This window comes from Apteryx mantelli, chromosome 8 (genome assembly GCF_036417845.1).
Source record: "Apteryx mantelli isolate bAptMan1 chromosome 8, bAptMan1.hap1, whole genome shotgun sequence".
In the NCBI taxonomy this organism is placed as follows: Eukaryota; Metazoa; Chordata; class Aves; order Apterygiformes; family Apterygidae; genus Apteryx; species Apteryx mantelli.
The window spans coordinates 40,010,620-40,029,808 of record NC_089985.1 but is presented as its reverse complement, the minus strand read 5'-3'; the positions used below and the strand labels follow the sequence as shown (position 1 = coordinate 40,029,808).

General features: G+C 40.2%; 1 protein-coding gene across 1 annotated transcript in view; it reads left to right on the top strand.

Moving 5' to 3' along the window:
- Positions 1–19,189, top strand: part of DOCK7 (dedicator of cytokinesis 7) — a 110,810-nt gene that overhangs the window by 53,553 nt on the left and 38,068 nt on the right. The window contains exons 15-22 of the mRNA XM_067301344.1: positions 6,710–6,827; positions 7,736–7,806; positions 9,598–9,736; positions 9,983–10,084; positions 10,346–10,432; positions 10,889–11,120; positions 12,716–12,880; positions 13,834–14,003. Of these exons, the coding sequence (XP_067157445.1) occupies positions 6,710–6,827; positions 7,736–7,806; positions 9,598–9,736; positions 9,983–10,084; positions 10,346–10,432; positions 10,889–11,120; positions 12,716–12,880; positions 13,834–14,003 (1,084 nt within the window). The remainder of the gene's footprint in view (positions 1–6,709; positions 6,828–7,735; positions 7,807–9,597; positions 9,737–9,982; positions 10,085–10,345; positions 10,433–10,888; positions 11,121–12,715; positions 12,881–13,833; positions 14,004–19,189) is intronic.

Below are 19,189 nucleotides of genomic sequence, written 5' to 3'. Positions count from 1 at the left end.
TTTTAGGTTGTGCACCTCTTTGATAAAGCATTGGAAGGGTAAAATATTCCCAGACGATTCATGCAATCTTATTCTTGTCTTGTACCATTTTCTGATGTAACTCATTGGGCTGCAGTGAATTTACTTGTCAGCTACTTCAGATTAAGTGAGGAGGAGAGAATTACCTCTAGAGATTGCCTGGATGTGATTCTACTATCTTAAGTTTTGTGCAGTAATTTACACCATATAAAAATTACCTTTTAAGAGTTGCTTTCCAGAGGTGGGTGAGAGAGAATGCCATGCTTACATTTCTCCCGTTACTATTACCCTTACTGTTTAACATTTGCACTAGATAAATCAAGTCTATAGGTACTCTGAAACAAATGTCTTGTTCTACTCTGGGTCTCTGCTTGGAACCATGTATGTTTTTCAAGGAGCAATGAAGTATGAACGAAAGGTATTTTTCCTTGTGGGATCACCCATTGCAATGCAGGAAATCTGTCTGTGCGTATTACAGTCTGTTCTTTGAAGGGTTTTCAGGGTTTTGCTGGATCCTGGAGAACCTCTTGTCTGCTTAGCAATGCTTTCCTTGGATTGGTGGTGGTGGTGGTTTTGCCCACATCTCTGGTTAATTGGTGGAGAATATTTTGTACCAATATGTTTTGGATCAGGCTTACTGGCATATCTGCACAAAGTGTAGAAAAGCAGCAAGACAGTGTAGATCAGGCCTAACATTCAGAGAAAGGAGATTCATTCGTTCGTCAGTTGGAGCAAAGTAAAAGTGTTGTAGTGATGCGATTGGGAAGCTCAGTGTACATAGTGACACAAAATTGCTTAGGATCTTTTTGTTAAAATGAAACACCATCTAATCTTTCTGCTTCTGCCTTTTTAACTCCGCATGTAAAAGTCTAGTAGCAGAGCTCAAATGAAGACCGTTATTTTCATTCTTAATTTTATTGTGATAGTGAGTGTTTATCATAGTTAATTCTGTGATTTGCATGGCATAGGGCTTTATTCCAGAAGTTTAGCTTTGACAAGATTGATTGCTTTCACAAGGGATGTCCATGAGGGTCTAACTATGAGAAGCTATTCAGTGGTAGGCTGTTGTTCTCTATTAAAATCGACCATTGGTTCAGATTAATTTCTACAGAAATTAATGAGTCGTCGTTCCTGCAGAACTTTCTCATTTGGTAATATCAACGGAAGTGTATGAAGAGGGGCTCAAGTGAGTAGAAAATAAGCACATGCAGGATCTGGACTGGTATTGTGTTGTGTCTGTGTGGGAAATTTTTAGGGATCTTAACATTTTAACTCTTAAATGTTTTGAAAGTTTTTGCTTTGCATTGATAGACAGAGATACATTTACCTGACAGCCCTGTTTAAACAGTGCTTAAAAGGTAAGATAAACATGTGCTTTAGACGTTTTGGTATATTCTGTAGAGAAAGTCACAGAACTGCCACTTGTGTAGATGAAATTTAGGTACGTTTTTTATCTCGGCCTGACAGTGCTCTGTAACAGGGAACGAAGTTCAGCTTCTGCCATCCGACACAGGGATTTGGGGCTGCAAAATTTGAAGAACTGGTTGCAGAATTAAAAAAGAAAGACACATTTTCTGCAAGCCATTTCAAAATACTTGTAGTGACTTTGGTTTTGCAGGGTGTCAGATGAATAATTCTTTGATATTTCAGCTATTTCTTGCAGTTACAAAAAGTCTTTTTTAGTTTTTTCTTTTTAATAGTTTTGTATTCTCCCAACCCCCTCCCCCCCCAAATCTTAATTCTTGATGTAGTTTTCAGAGAAGTATAGGAGGTTACTCAAAAACTATCAATAACTGAGCAACTGGAGATCAGATATTTTACCAGATTTCTACAGGTTAACCAGTTAACAAGCGTGTCACTCTGTGCTGAGCGCGGTTCCTGAGCTGCAAGGTGTGCACGCGGGCCCCGGTGACACACGGCAGCCCAGCAAGATGTGGGAACCTGGCTGTGTCCGAGCACTGCGTTGCTGCACTGTGGAGTGCAGAACGCAGAAGTGTAAGGCCGTGACACTACCCTTCAGAAAGGTTTGTTTTCCTAATGGGAAAGGCAGTCAAAGTGCTCTCATCTCAAAAATGAGAAAATAACGAGTGGCTGCCAAAGTCATGCAGCTTTAGGAGTTTCCGTATTAATGCCAGTGCTGATAAAGTCAAGCAGTGATAAGCTCCCTTGAAAATACCGACCTCCAGTTCTTAGATGTCACAACGGTCACGGACTCCATAAGCAAAGCAGGACATGGGAAGGCAAGAGGGAGAAAACCCTTTTGTATGATTAAACCATAAGACTCAGGAGTTACTGAAACCCTAGGGGGGAATCCTGTTTCTGGGAGCTGTCAACACAGTCAAAAAAAGATGTATTTAACAAACATGATCCTGAAGATCTTTCATGCACCTGGGTGACCCTCACTAAATGGGCTTGAAAGGATTTTTATAGTAGGAATAAAGCAAAGAAAAAGGTCTCTGGGTTTTACTGAAAAGGGAAGTTTTAATAATGGTTAGAAATTCCCTCTAAGAGTTCAGGACCAGCTCTTAATGTTTTAATGCACTTATGAAGGATTTTGGAAAATGGCTGCAATCACATTACATAAATATTTAGAGGACCGCCTGGTGCCATTTTTTCCTTGGCTTAGGAAGACTTCACACTTAAACAGTTCACTTTATGGAGGTAAAAGTACATTTGAGATCTGTTTGAGATAATAATGTAAGCTTTGCATACATTTGGCATAGCATTGTAATAAAAACTCCAGACACAAGTCCTTGGATTTAAAGCTTCTGGCTGAAATTTTTATTGATAGAAATCTGTGAATAGTATCATCAAGAAGTAGCTGTTACTTGGAAGCATAAGGACCAGCAGTCCTTTTGTTTAACCAACTTAAGCCCAGCTTGTTTGTTGGTGCTACAATATTATTTTCTTGGTAGATACTTCTCCTCCCTTCATCCCATCTTTAGAGAATTGAATGCTGTGATCTAAGACTTTCTCCATTAATGTCTGACCCGTCAGAAAGTTGCTCTTCACTCTTGCTTTCCCACTGCCTGTGTATAGTACAGGGTTAGGGCATTTCTGAACACTCCATTCAATGCCTTGCCACTTATTTTGCATTTAAAAGCCCAACAACTTTGATGCATATCCCACCCACGCAGTGAGGCAGTTTCTACCATCACTTTGCACAGAAGTATTATTGTTTCATTTTTTCATAGGATGGTGGTTACATTTCTTGTGTCCCAAAACGTCTGCTGAGGCCTTGGTATTTGTGTACACAAATAGTAACACGAGAACTTAGGATGAAGTGATTGAACAGCTTAGCAAAGGGAAGAGAGCAATGAAGGAGAAACTGAGGAGTCAACCTTTCAAGGGGGCGCTAAAAGAGGTGGATCGGTTTCTTAAGCAGTTTATAACATTCCTGTGGGTTTTTCAGTTGTCAACTCTTTCCAGTCTCCTATAGCTGTGCTTGTGGCTAACGGGAAGCTCTTGGCTTTTACCTATGTAGGGTAAAGGAGGATCTTTTCACTCGGGGTCACGTTCTGATTTGGCACCTGGGGACTTTTTTCCATCCCTGTATGTGAATTCTCAACAAAATCTTGACATCTGTAATGGAAAATCCTCTGGAGGGAAGCTGTCTGAATAGGAGCAAGCATCCAGTTCTCCATTGTCTCCCAACTGTCCCACAGCAGGATCTGTGCATCTAAATTCCTGGAAGCAACACAAGCTTCTTCCCAACAAAATGCAGGATAATCGTCCTCTGAGGCTTTCAAATGACAGGGTGCTGAAAGGCAATGGAGGGACGATCTACTGGTATAGTGCTCCCCGTGTTTATTGTTAGGAATGTAGCTAAAGCCCTGGCTGAAATGTAATGTCAACTCTAATGTCTGCTATAGGTCTCTACCACCCTCTTTCTAGGGTGGCATCAAATTGTTGAAATGTCTCCTTTGCTCCCAGCAGGGCCAAGCCCTAGCAGAAGAGGTGATATGTGAACTGAAAGCTTGGTTTAGGCTAATCTCTGATATCCAGCATAAATCAGCCCCAAGCGTAAGACTATCTTTAATATAGGGATCATGTAGCCTGGCTTCCCAAATACATTAAATCCTTCTCTTAAGCACTAATAATACTTAATGAAAGTTTTATGAGCAATGTACATTTTAGAGTAAATTTTCATATCCATTTTCATTTTAAAAAGCACATCAAGGAGCAAATGTATTCATGCCAGAACAAAGTAATTTAGTAGAGTCGCAAAAAAGGCATGGGCCCCCTCTGAAATAATAAGAGAGCATTGATTAGGCAAAGTGACCAATGGGGATGGAATTCAAAAACTTAATTCAGCATGAAGGACTTCATTTGAAAGAGAAGAAATTTCCCACGTGCCAGCTAAGCATATTCCTCTGCCTGGCTTCATAATGCTGCCCTGTATAGCGTTCTGGAGCTTTACATCAGGACTGCTTGATATAGGTGCTGGCTTCTAGGAAGTACCTTTTTCTTTTGAGACTCTTAGAGAAGTTCTTAGGGCCAGCATTAGCCTGTGTCTGTACAGCTAGGAGTACCCATGGCTATCAAGGAGAAAATGGAGTTCACGTGCAGTCAGAACAAAAACTTCGGATGGGATTCATGTGCCATCTAGTACAATTTCAGACAGCCCAGGACAGCCCACCTGTTTCCAGCTGTCCCTCCCGATGAGTGTGGGCTCCTCTGTCATATCTGCCAGGGCAGATGTTTTGGATACCCATGGCATCTAAAATGGCACCAGATGCCTACGCAGAGCAACCAAATCACTGCCATTGTGACAGTCAGAAAAGTGCCTTTCTGTTTTCAGTCTACTGTTGCCAGTGCTCTGTAGCAGCTGCTTTACTGCACTTAAAAAGTTGGCCTGCTGTGCTCCTCTCTGCAGTTTTGTTTGTCCATCTGTTGTCTCTTGTCTCTCTGGGACAAGGAGCAGAGTTGGAAACTATTTACAAATTATGCTCAGATTCAATGAATAGTTCCCAACTGGGGGACAGATTGGAAGGGAACCTCCTTTATCTCTTTCCTTACAAGTCAGGGCTTGTTACAGAATTGGTTGCTTCAGTATTTGGAAAGGATAACGCTTCAGTCTTTTTCCCTAAGATATGCAAGGCAGCAGTCTGAACCAAGGCATCTCCTCACTCGCGTGCAGTGTCCTAACCACCAGGCTGCTGAGTAGTCTGCAGTGAGCATCCCTCTCGATCCTGCTTGTTGGAGCCCTAGCACTGAGGGATAAATTTTGCACCCTGGAGCCGGTGGGTGTTAGAAGGAGAATGCCTCTATCCTGATGGGCAGGACTGTATGGAAGCTGGATAGATGATTTCCAGGCCGAGTTCTTTTAGATGTAGAATAATTTGTACGCTTTTCTCTATTTTGTAGCAAAAGAACGTGTATTTCCTTTGAATAATTTAGTCTGTTGTGTGGAATGGTTCAAGGGCCATTGTCTTTTGTGGCCTCATATGAACGTATAAGGGACTTTCTGCAGGTGTGAATTACTCAATCATATGGCAGGCCTGGGGCTCATAGTTGACAGTTTTGCTAATGGTGTGTGAATCCAACTTCCACTTTCTTCACAGGAACTCAATAGGGCTAAGAAGACAGAAAAAAATACAGAATTTTGCACATGCTCATTTTTGTGTTTAAAATAATCATAGACTTGAAGAAATGGAGCTGGAAGGGGCCTCGAAAATCTGGCTCTCTCCAGTGAAGGATGAGGTTGTCTAAACTATTCTGGACAGATGTTTGCCTAACATGTCCTTAAAAGCTTCAGAAAATGGAGATTTCACACCCTCCCCAGGCAATCTGTTCTACTGCTTAACTAGCTTTATAGTCAGAAAGTTTTTCCTCATATCTAACCTAAATCTTCTTTGCTGCAATTTCAGCCCATTACTTGCTGTCATATCCCCTATAGATATGATGAACACTTTATTACTTTGCTCTTTGCAGCAGTTCTTTAGATACTTCTAGAGTGTTGTCATTATCCATTCCATTCCCTAGCCGTTCCCCTCGAAGCTAAACAATCCTGGTTCAATCTGGTCACCCCACTGTTTTCCAGACCTCTTGACTATCCTTGTTTCTCACCTGTTATTTTTAATTGATCCACATCTTCACTGAAGTGTGGTAGTTAGGTGTGGAATTGGAGGCACCGTTCCATCTGAGTCATTGCAAAGATTGCATATCTGCTGAAGATACAGATATCCATTACTTCAGTCAGTTTTCAGAGGAGATGTGTAATCTGAAGTCATCATGATGTAAGGAGATTTAAAAAAACCCAAGCAAAACAGATTACAACAAGGAAGGTATTTAGCAGAAAACCAGCCACTCTGTGTTGAACAAGTAAACACTTCTCAGTGTTTTTCTGTCGATGCGTTTCCTTTCCACTTGAACTTCTTAGATAGTATAATCACTGAGAAGTTTTTAGATGTGTTTTTCAAGCACCTTTATAAACAGGAACCCTCCCAAAGTATCTTGGCAGTTAAGAAAATTGTGACTTTGATGTCTAAAACCAGGAGTCATTACCAAATCACTTGTGTGGGTGTGTGTTTACATTCAGGAAAAGACCATCTGGCTAATGGAAAATGTCAAGTCCTTCACTTAGATTTTCTATGTGTTTTTGTAGGGCTTTAAGTAAAAGCATTAATAACAGTGTGAACCCTGTCATTCTCACAGTGGGTTGCTCACTCAATGCATTTATCTCTTGCAGGAATCTTCTTTATGTCTATCCTCAGAGCCTTAACTTTGCCAACCGCCAAGGATCTGCCAGGAATATCACTGTAAAAGTCCAGTTCATGTATGGAGAGGATCCAAGCAATGCTATGCCGGTGAGGGAAGTACTTTGTGCTCAGTTTCTGAGTGCTGCATGCTGCTAAGGCAAAGCACACATTGCAGCCATAAAATCCCTGTGTTAAAGAAAGCCCCCCTGGAAGCCCCACTGACATATATTTCAAAATAACAGTTTCTAGGGAGTATAAAATTATAGTAATTCAGAACAAAGGGGGCATTTATATGGAGTTTGCCAAGTAACAATGTAGCTAGTATTTTAACCTGAAATGTTTGCAGCGGACTCCTTGTGTTTGGGATAGTACTATGTTTGCTACAGTTTCCAAAAAAAAATAAAGATGACAGTTATACTTGCATTCATGGCCAGTAGTGGTCAGCACCTGGTGAAGTTCTAGGTGTGAGGTACCTTCCTCATAGGCTGTACTAAACTGCATTCTCTTGTAAAGCTCTTGTAAAGCTGCCCTTTCTTGTAGGGCAATTTGAGACTTAGTGGTGAAAATCCCTGTTGAGAGGTTAGTGGTTCTTACTCACTCTTTAATTTCCCTGTTCTCCTTAGCTTGCTTTATCTAGGTTCTGTTGGCCCGATTTCCATGATGTCTTGTCTGTCTTTCCTGATTTCTTCTGAATTCATGATCTTCCTGCTTTTTGCCTTTCTGCAGATGAGGAATACAGCAGAGAAATTCTCTCACTGTTACCCCTGCCTAGAGGGTCATTACATGCATCAATTCCTCAGCTATATCTGTGTGCATCTGTAACTGGGATTATTAAAATCTCTTCAGTGACTGAGTAAAATGTTACATAGGAGTTAAGGAGCAAGTAATGAGCAGATGTAACTGTACACAGCTGCACTGACTCTAGCTGTGAATGGAGCTGTAAATATCTCTGCAGGATTATGGAACAAATTCTTGGCACAATATAACAGAGGGATTTTTGTTTGTTTTTTTTTCAGGTCATCTTTGGCAAATCTAGCTGTCCTGAGTTTTCCAAAGAAGCGTACACAGCTGTAGTATATCACAACAGGTAAAACACAAGATAGTTTATAAAAGGACGTGGGTCCCTGTGGATAGTGCAATTCCAACCAGAAGGAGTTTTAGCAGTGTGAATGTGGAGTAACTCAATTGTGAATCTGTCTCGTTGTTTATTTAACGATGACTGTCTACATAGCACTTACAACAATAACTGCAGTGTCAGTAGATACTGTAGTTAGAGTTCTGCAATGACTAGGAGCCTGAGTCTTTGTTTACTTTTGTACAAATCAGGATCATTGTGCCAGAAGCCGTGATCCCGAGCACTTAGCTAAACTCAGCAGATGGTATAAGTACATGCTTCAAGTTAGGCATGAAGATTTATGATGTACAGATTTATGATGTACACTCATGTCAGCGTGTGCTTCGTTATTTTGCTGAGTTATTAGGTACTCAGAGCTGTTTAGACTGTAGTTACAAATTAGACATGTTTGCTTTGAAAATAATTTCACTGCAGCTGGGGTAAGGAGTGCTGAATCTAGCCTTAACATGTCTGTTGTATTTGTAACTGTACCGGGGAAGGACCCCATCCCTCGGGTCCGTTGTTGTGGCCTGGCTCTCAATCCAAGCTACTTTGGGCTGGTATAATGCTTTGGAACAGGCCATTTGTGTCCACATTGTGGAGAATCCACTCCCTGTCTCCCAGTCTCGCCTCGAGGCGGAGTTCCCTCTCTGTGGGGAGCACTGCAATTCCAAATGCCTGTGTGAGGAGGGGGCGCAGAGCAGCCCGCCAGACTGCTGCTTGCATTGCAGGATGCCAAGGGTACGTGTCAGGTGCTTTGGAGCGTTCGGGGGTGCCGGGTTTGCTGGGATGAGGCTGAATCTAATCTTGTTTCGGTACTTACTGTTTCTGGAGCAGGTTATTGAGCAAATTGCTCTGCGAGCTAGGTTTCCTTTCAGAAGAAATTGGCTGTTTCGGAAGGGAGCTGTGGTTGACCTACTGTGTGTGCAGGATGCGCAGGGCCCTGGAATGATACAAGAATGAGCTAAACGGACAGCGTAGATACAGCAAATGGAGGAATGACACTGTTCCTTTCAGTAGTGACAGGACTGGGCATAGCCTGTGATGCCGAGATCTTGGAAGCAGCTCTGGGGTCTCTGTATCTTTTCAGTTTAGGCAATTGGGAAGTCAGAATCACAATAAAATCCTTACAGGGAGGAATGGTATTTTTTTGTAGAAAGTAGACTTAAAAATTAACTTTATTTGCTCCTGTTGCAGGATCAGTAGGCTCCTGTTGTAGGATCATTTTTTCAGATACTCTTAGTACATACTTTCATTTATCCTTTGTATTTTCATGAAACAAAAAAAATCCTTTTCCTTTTGAAACAATAAGCGTGTTCTTAATGGTTTTTATACTAAGCATGAAAAATACCTTGGAACCTAAAGACAGTTATGAAAATGAGCTCAATAATGACGAATTTTGGTATGTTTATCCTATTAATTTACATACTGTTTTACATCCATACCTAGACTGAAAAAAGAAAAGCAGTTGTCCAATTTTGAGTGAGATGCCATTGGTGTTTAAAATCCCATATATCTCAGCAAAATTAGGAAAACTGCTAGAAGATATTGCAAGTATTTTTCTGGACTGTAAATATATACTGCAAGTTTTTCCAATTCTTGGTAATCAGAAAGTGAAGCTTTTCATCCCTTCAGATAGTCCTTATACCTCTTTCCTTCCAGATACTTTAACTTAAAGGATTCAGTCTCAAGCATATGATAGAAATAAGTCTAAACCACACTGTTTGTATTGATAACTCAGTTGAGGGTCTGCTCTCTGCACAGATCACCTGATTTTCATGAGGAAATCAAGATTAAGCTTCCAGCCACTTTAACGGATCACCACCACCTGCTTTTTACTTTCTACCATGTCAGTTGCCAACAAAAACAAAACACTCCCCTGGAAACTCCGGTTGGATACACTGTGAGTGCCTTTCAATCTTTTTGTGTTTCAACACAGGATGCATTCATAATGCATTTGTTTACAATTCATTTAGCATGGCTATCAACACTTACACCATTATAGAATTTTATAATTGTTGCATTTTGAAGAAACTGTGTTTTTAAGTAAGCAAAGATTTCAGTGAGAAATTCAATCCTACAGAGTTCAAGAAAGCCTTAAGAAGTTAATGTTTTTGTTTTTCCTTTTTTAAATTCCTTCTTCTTAAAGTGGATACCGATGCTTCAAAATGGACGGTTAAAGACTGGTCAGTTCTGCCTACCTGTTTCATTGGAAAAACCACCACAGGCTTATTCAGTGCTTTCTCCAGAGGTGAGTTGTTCTTCATGCTGAAAATCCACCAGAGAATACTCCCGTCAAAAAAGTGAGAGAATATATGTATACATATATATACATGTGTGTGCATGTATATTTTTAACTCCTAAGTTATTTATTTCTTCAATGCTGCTAAGTTTAGACAGGTGTGTTTGTGTGTGATCTGACAGTAAAATAAGAATGAATGGCAATAGTAATTAGAAGCACCTTAGCTCTGCTTCCTGACACATACTAGTTAATCTTTTTGTTAACCTACAGGTGCCACTTCCTGGAATGAAGTGGGTAGATAATCACAAAGGTGTTTTCAATGTGGAAGTTGTTGCTGTATCATCCCTCCATACTCAGGTAAACATCAAGAGTAGTCATTGTAACATAGGGAGCTTGATAAGCATTTGACAATGATTTGTACGTTTAAAGTACAATAATCTGGAATGTAAGGTGGTGATTGTTTTGACTGATCGTTTTAACCTGTTCTATTTTATTAAGTGCCAGAATGCCATTTTGATGCTTCATATGTATTTCATTTGTGCTATAATTGGTAACATGGTTTTTGTGAAAGTCTGTCTGTTTTTCTAAGAATACACAGTTTTTATAGTCAGTCACAGTTTGTGGGAACTGCTAGTCTGCCCTGACAACTTTTGAACCCATTGGCTGGTTAGACATATGGGCAGAGCCCTGAAAGATGTTGAGTTCCTGCTATATTTTGTGACATTAAATGGCCAAATAGGAGGCCACAAATCCACAGAAAGCAGAGTTGCTTTGGGAGCTTCTTATTGATTATTCATTTTTGCTTGTGTGTAGGACCCTTATCTTGACAAGTTCTTTGCACTTGTCCATGCTCTGGATGAGCACATGTTCCCTGTGCGAATAGGAGACATGAGAATTATGGAAAACAACTTGGAAAATGAACTGAAGAGCAGCATTTCAGCTTTAAATTCCTCTCAACTGGAGCCGGTAGTGCGATTTCTTCATCTCCTGCTTGACAAACTGATTCTTCTGGTAGTAAGACCTCCTGTCATTGCAGGCCAAATAGGTATTCTATTTAAGTTTCATAGAGAATTACATAGCTGAGAGTTTGACACGTCCAATTTTATCGTATATATGTAGAAATAAAAAAGTCCATTTTTATGCTTTATTTTTAGTACTACTAATATACTATGTATCTTCAAAATAAAACCTGCTGGCATCCAGATCAGTGGTGATATACACAGGAGCAATATTTAATACAAAGGTTTTCAAGAATGACTTATAATTTGAGTGTCCAAGTTGAGACACCAGAAGGGGGCCTGAATTTCAGGAGCTGGATGCTCAGCACTTTCTTAGCACTGGAACATGTTAAGGTGTCTCCATACTGACACTTAGAAATTAAGATTTGCAACCTCACTAGTCACCTTGGAAAATCTTGGAGTAGGTAGGATAACATACAGGTGCTGTATGTTCCTGTAACTATTGTGGATCTGATACAGTCAGCGTGAATAATCCCTCCTTTTTCTCCCTGTTATGGACTGTGCTTAAATGCTATAACTGAGCATTTAATGAAACTTGTCAGTAGGGAAGGCTAGAATTCAGGCACTGGTGAAGAAGTTATTGGTTTGTTTTCTGAGTGCACCAGAGAGGAAAGTAAGCTGTACTGGTATGGCAGACTTTGTAAAACAAGTTATATCAGATTTCTGGAGGAACTGGAATGAATGTATAGTTTGGAATATACTGACATCAGCCTTTGAAAATCAGTGGGATTTGTGCACCTAGTCATCTTAGCAGTGCTGTGCATCAGCATATCTTGGGGGAGGTGATTAAGTGACTGCAAGGGGACTGTCAGGGAGACAGACTTGAAAACCAAGAACCTGAAAATGCGAGACCTCGGCAGTGTGTTTGCAGTGATGCTGGTTTTGAGATTCTTGTCACCTAAAAGGACTGCAGCTTCCAAGGATGACTGTCATCTTTCATAGTACAAACTATGGAAGAGGCAGTTTGTGGGAAAAGATTTTGTTTACTTTTTATTTGAAAGCTTTTTCACTCTTTAAGTGTTCTGGTTTGGTTTAGTTTGTCTGTACGAAGGATTCAGGACATTAGTGTCCAGCTTTTACATAACTAAAGATTTGCAGTCTCCAGCTGCCGATCTGCTTTGTCCCTAATTTGTTTAGAATATTTACCCCAAGTCCATGTCTGATTTTCTGTGCTCATTTTTAGAACAGATTTTTTTCAGACACAGAATGGGATTGTTCTTTTTGATAGACTGTGTATTTTGGCTGAAACTTAAATGAAGGAAATATTTAACTGAGAAAAATATGGTGAATATCCAAAGGATTTTATCCATCAGTTAAGCAAGGATTTGATCTTGCTACCATTCTGGTTGGTGGCTAGAGTTGAGATGATTCCAGAAATTGAACCTAAGTTCATTAAATTTGTTATTAACAAAGTGGAAACTTATCCCTGCAACACTTATCTTCTTGTTCAGTTGTTTATTAGACTTGGTCCAAATACCAGTTTAGTTTTTCTTGAGAAACGCTTGCTATACTCTGACAGGCTTCACTGCTTATAATTTAGAAGGTGGATGAAATGCACATTTAAGATTTGGTCATGGTTACTGCTGACGTCTAAAATAAACTCCTCACTTACTACTTTCAGTTAACCTGGGCCAAGCATCTTTTGAAGCAATGGCATCGATTATAAACAGACTTCACAAAAACTTGGACGGAAACCAGGACCAGCACGGCAGAAACAGCCTTCTTGCTTCCTATATTTATTATGTTTTTCGCCTACCAAATACCTATCCCAATTCACCATCACCAGGTAGCTCTTTTTTTATTTTGTTTCTTGTCGCACTTTGTTACAAGCAAGCAGAAAGTGCTTGCTGGCCAGGTACGCTGAGCTCCAGCTGTTGGTTCCATGCCAAGCCCTGTTATTAACTTTCCGTATGATCCAGTGTAGCCATTTACAGGATGAATTTAATTACAGTTAGCAATGTCAGAGGTTTAACTGTTTGTTGGTCTTAAGTTACTGTGTCACTGTCAAAAGTGCAGGAGGCTAAATTATGGTAAAATACTATTTTTTAGCTTGGTTTTCTGTGGCAAGTAGGTGGATGCACTACAATCTTGGCCTGTCCTGCCGCCCAGTCTCCTTCAGTAGTACTTTTGAATTTTTAGCCAGTTCCAGAAAAAGTTAATACAGTGGCAAAGGAGTCTGAAATACTTGAAAATAGGTGTCTGGATGGAGGAGGGAGACAGATTAATTCCACCCCACACTGAGAACAAGGCTGCAGTGCAGGGAATATATCTGCACGGGGGAAAGATGATGTGAATGAAAGCCACAGAAAACTAGGTTTTGGAAAGACTGTTGTTCACATAAATTGCTTCTTACTTGGAGTGGAAAACCTCTGAGGGGTTTGAGATGGTTGTGTACTTCAAACTGTGCCTAGTTCTTCAGTGGTTTTCCAGTCTGGGGTCTGGCAAATAATCCCTTTAGCTCAAAACATATCCCTAAATCCACGGGGAGTTTTCTGCTTCCCACAGATCACTGAAAAAATAGCATTTTAATCCCATCCCTTTCTCCCAGCTGCTTACCCTCCTTTGAAGAGCCAGGCAGGGGAAGGCACGGCAGGTGTTACAGCTACCTTTAAGCCATTGAAAGATTTCCTTGCTAGCCAGGCAGTTATACAAAGGCTTTGTTGCGGCAGAGTGGTGCAGAGCAGCGTGGGTTCAAGGCTTTGATGGTGTGACAGGATGTTCTTTCGTATGACCCTGTAGGTCCTGGTGGCTTAGGGGGATCAGTGCATTATGCCACCATGGCTCGATCTGCTGTCCGACCGGCAAGCCTGAACTTGAACCGCTCGCGGAGTCTCAGCAACAGCAACCCAGATATATCTGGGACCCCCACCTCACCAGATGATGAAGTTCGCTCCATCATTGGCAGTAAGGTATGAATGCACTCCTGAGCGTCTTGCAGGAACTTCGACATCTTTTATTTAATCTTTAAAGAAATAATGGGGAAGTTTTAGTGTTTTTTTCCTATTAAAATAAGTCCTCGGTTATGGCCCCTTCTCAGGCTTTTTCTGATAGTTGCTGATAACATACTTGGAACTCCACTCTCTGAAATTTGTGACTCCTCTCTCTTTGACTTGTTAGACACCATCCTGCCAGTGTTACCTTCACAAGTGTAGTGGCTAGGGGCAAGAGTCCTTGTGGACTTGTCTTCTCAAGACGAGCAGAATAAGAGTGGTTTTACCACCTCACTTTTCATGTGGCCAGGAGTCATATCCTCTTATCAGCTGTTATGTCTCTCCAAACCTTGCATCGCTTACCTTGTCACCCTGTGATCCCAATCTTACCTTCCAAACTGAAACTTTCTTCTCTTCTGCATTCAGCACTAACAGCTGCTCAAAAGCTTTCTGTACTACTTATGTTCAGAGCAGGTATGTTCACACAGCAGGCAGTAATCCTAGTCCCTGCATGCTCCAGAGAGGATTTCAGGTGATTAGAAAGTGAGCCATAGTCTGGCCAGCTGAGCTGCAGCATAAATTTATAGTGTGCTAATTCCCCACACACTCTGACTCCCCACATCTTTATTACTCGCTAAAAGTGACCTTCCCGTGAATATGGACAAATCAGTGTCTGATGGTCTTACATCAGCTGTTAGGTGCTCTGTACATGCACATGCATATTTATGGCATGCTAGGGCCTAGATTCATGCCACTTAACCTCAGATGTGTTGTCCGTTTTGGGAGCATAGTTGCCTGGGCTTCCTGTGTAATCAGTAGAGAGAAAAAAGCTCCTCAACAGATAATTTATGCCACAAAAGATCTGAATTGCCTGCTGAAATGCCTGTCCCTCTCTATTGACTGCAGAGTACATAGGGTTGCTACAGTCCCAATCTGAGCACTTCAGTTTTGTGTCTAAAATAGGTGGGATGAGCCAGGCCAAACCTTCCACTTTGGTAAATCCCTTACTGCAGAAGAGCGCCCTACTTTGTTTAGGGTTTGGATTTTTTACATATGCCTATTTTTAAATTGTGATAATTTACATCAAAAGGAAACACTTTCCCACCTGTGACCCTTCACTCTTCCAGCGTAGATTACTTCCCGAGCCCTTCCAGAGAATTTTGACATCCCATCCTCTGGAAAATCAGTGAAGCAAATCTGTTAATAAAGTCACCAGGCTGACCAGACAGGCTCAACGTTGGTTGGTCCTGTGTTTTACAAGAGCAAGAAAAACATAGTTTGAGAAAGAGGTCAGCAATTTTAGATGAATAATGACATGATTTGCTCACCAAATAGGAGGCTGAAGAAGTGTGGGTAGGCAAATCGCTATTTTTTTTATCAAAGTGTGGACTTAGACTTTAAAGTATTTTAAGACTGCTTTGATATCTTGCTAATTAAACAACCGTGACCTTTTGTGAAATGCCGTAGGCACTAATGTGCATATGGAATTTACACAGGATATCAGAAGTTTAACATGTGCTGGCTTAGTGAATAATGTCACAATAGAGAATGAAGAGAGATTTTCTTCTGGACATGTATTCCAGGCTTAAAACCCCCCCCAAAAAACTAATGTATGGATAACTGTTAATAGGAAAGTTTCCTTCAGGATAGTCTGAGTATCAGATATTAGACTCAGATTTTTGGTTAAATGTGATTATTTCTCCTTGTTGAAGTCAATAGACATATATGAGAAACTTCTTGAGATGTGAAATGAATATGAGAGTGTAAAATTTTGTATTCTATTTCTCCACGTAATGATTTAAGCACATATTCCCAAATAGGGAACCTGCGCTTTAAATTAGAATCCATCATGGGAGGCTTTCTGTTTTTAAAAAGAACAAATAATATTTGTTTGATAGAAGTCTTTGGAGTCCAGTCTTGTATTGGTTTCTGTTGTAATATAAGATATTTGATAATTCTGGAAAATTTACTTTAAGTCACCCCTATATGAGCTTCTTACTTAATTCTGAAAATCCAAATAGTCATCTCTTTTACAGGATTTAGAAGATTACGGTACATTTGCATAATAGAGGAGGTTTTAGGTCTGTCACTTATTTTGCCTTCATTTTTGAATGTGGCCATGTAAATTGTATTACCTACTAAAGCAAATCTATTAAGTGTCTAAAAAGAGCTATGATGAGATTTTACACTTTGAGTGTTCCTAAAATACTGGAGATGTGATGGGAAGAAACAGAAAAGATTGTGCAGTTCTATTGCTCTGAAAGTGGATTTTTGCAAACCTGTGTTTTGTACCTGTGCAGACCCAGCAGCAGGGTTAAACCCCAGAAGTTGAGAAGCGTTTACTAGGAATTTTGTGAACTTTGAAGTTACTCTGATATGCAAGAAGCTCTTGTGCTCTTTATTTTTGACGGAGGGGAGAAAGGAGGGTCTCTTTCCTCTTCAGATTTTTACAGATTGATTCCTGCTCCTGCCAACATTGTATGTGGTTAATTTTATACTCAGGACCAATTCAGTGACATGATTAGAAAGCATGTGAGCAGACATGTGAGTGGGATAAAAGGGCATTTTCAAAATTGGGCCTGATTTTGCAGAACATGAGGTTAGTTCTGTATTCTGCCAAGTCCTTTTGACTTTAATTCACTTTGAGCAAAATCAAGCATGTTTATGTGTCTGAGCAAGGCAGAGAGCTTTGATTTGTTTCTTCTAAAAAGTAATTGAGATGAAAACACTCTGTGTGTGTTCAGTATTTTTTTAATTGGATATCTTAAGCAACATTACAGCATTGCTGTACTCTACATAGAGGATAGGTCAGTGGATTCATGGTTTAAATCTTAGGTTACTGATCTCAACCTGGGTTCAACCTGTGGGTGGATTTTTATTTGTTGAGAGAAATAGGCTGTTGGTCTTAGTGGACTTTGCAGTTGATGACAATCTCTGCAATGAAATGGGCTGCACATTTCCTGCATGTATTGGGGGAAAGCCCTAAGCTGGCACAGAAACTAGAACTAAAGTTCTCTAAGGTGAGAGTTGAAACCAATTTGTGAAATTTATAAGGAAATGCTATTTGGTTGAGGCATTTCAAAATCGAGTCCATTGGATGTGGTTCATGGGGCCCATGGAGTCCACTGCATTCCGTCGAATATTTCTGACTTTGGAGCAGCCTGGGTGACAAACAAGTTGGATTTTTTCCTTTTCTTCTTTCTGACTGTCTTGAGAGGAGAAGGGAGAGGACAGAGAGGAGGGATCCATGCTAATTTTGCAGATACAATCCTTTGCAAGAGTAGAATTTGGAGTATAAATTAGATCAAGTTTTAAAAAGCAGGAAGATTTTAAAAATATTTTCTCTTGAAAAGCGGGTTCTGGCAAAGATATGTCCTCTTTCTTCCATTTGCCACACTGCCCAGAGAAAATGTCCAAATGTCCATGTGAAATCTTTTTCCCAGGGTTAACTCTGCCAAGAGTGCTAGATTTTTATTGTGTGAATAGGAAACTCCGTGAGAGCTGAGACTTTCTTCAAAGCTTCCGGTTGTTTCTGTAGCAGTTGCAGAGCTTATAAACTGTGGGCTAAGAGGTAGTTACATCAGAAGCGCTGGAAACCGCAGGGAGCATCCTATGTGGTTTCCATATCTGTGCACCAGTTTTCCTCTTTCGCATTGTTGTAAATCTGGACTGGCTCCATCTACTGAAGTGACTGGATTTAAATTGATTGAAGTGAGAACGGGATTTTTCTCAGGATGAGGATAGTTTTTGAATATCAAGCATTACAGGTAGGACAGACTGAACCAGAGCCATTGACCGTATTAATGTGGGGGGTGTGTGTGTGATGAGATATAATAAAATAATCCTCTAGACTAAAATTTCTCAACAAATGCCTGAGAATTCAGGTTGCTTTAACAGTACTAACTGGTGATGTGTTTGCAGTGTACCCAGTTTGATTGCTTTAAAGGACTAAAATTTGACTACTGTATGGCATGCAACATGTAATATTTCTTTCCTTTCCCAACTGCTTTCTATTACATGCCCAGGGTTTAGACCGCTCCAATTCCTGGGTAAACACTGGTGGTCCAAAAGCAGCCCCATGGGGATCCAACCCCAGCCCAAGTGCAGAGTCAACACAGGTGGTGTCTTCAGTAGAGGTTTTTCTGGCTTTGTTTTCCCTGATGTTTCCCTGTAGAATATCTTATTTTCAGTGTATACTCTGATTTTGATCGTTTGCTTTTTTTTTTTTAATCCTTGAAAAATTTGTGAGTTTTATTTTATAAATTAGCATCTTCTCTCCCACCACCTCACCGCACTGCATGAAAAACCTCAAAATGTGTGGCCATGTCCCCTTTCATTTTGGTGGTTGCTGGTCTGTGAAATGTAAATGCTGTGACTCCTCTCTCCTTTCCTCTCCTTCTCTTTCTCTCTCTCTCTTCTCTCTTTCTCTTTCTCTTCTCTCTCTTCTCTCTTTCTCTTTCTCTTCTCTCTTTCTCTCTTCTCTCTCTGTTTTTTAACATTAGTTTCAACTTCAGGTGGAACACATTTCTAATGGGAACATTAATCACAGCTTCCTAGTTTTGTCCATGTTTGCTTTTTCTTTTAATGTTGTGAACCATTTTGCCATTTTCATCAAACATTTAGTATTCATAGTCAAGTAATCCTTCATGACTGTTTGAGTGGAATATCATTAAACCAAAATTGATACACATGTAAAATTCTCTCTTAAAATATGTAAATTTAAGTGCTGGAACCACTGACTTGCTAGGTCCAATTGTATCTGTTCTGTGTTGCAAAGTATGAAAACTTAAAGCAGCTTCAGTGAGAAAGACTTAACTTACTTAGCCCATATTGCCTGCTGCTTTCCCCTGCATGGTTGCCTTGAACATACCTCTCAACTGTACTGCCTTTCAAATTTACTGGTCTTCCAGAAATATTCAGTCTGAGTTTACTTGCACTCATGGCAAATTATTTTCATCAGAAATAGAAATAACATCAATAATGTTCTCATTCCCTGTGCTAATAGCAGTGTCACTGTGTGGTACATCCCCACCTCTTTTGTCTCTGGTAGATTGAGAGGTATGGCACTGAAAGTTAGAAGTATTACTTCCCTGACATATGCATGTTGATAAAATATAATTATGGAAAAGTTTCATGCTTTGCAGCATTAAGTGTTTTTGTGCATA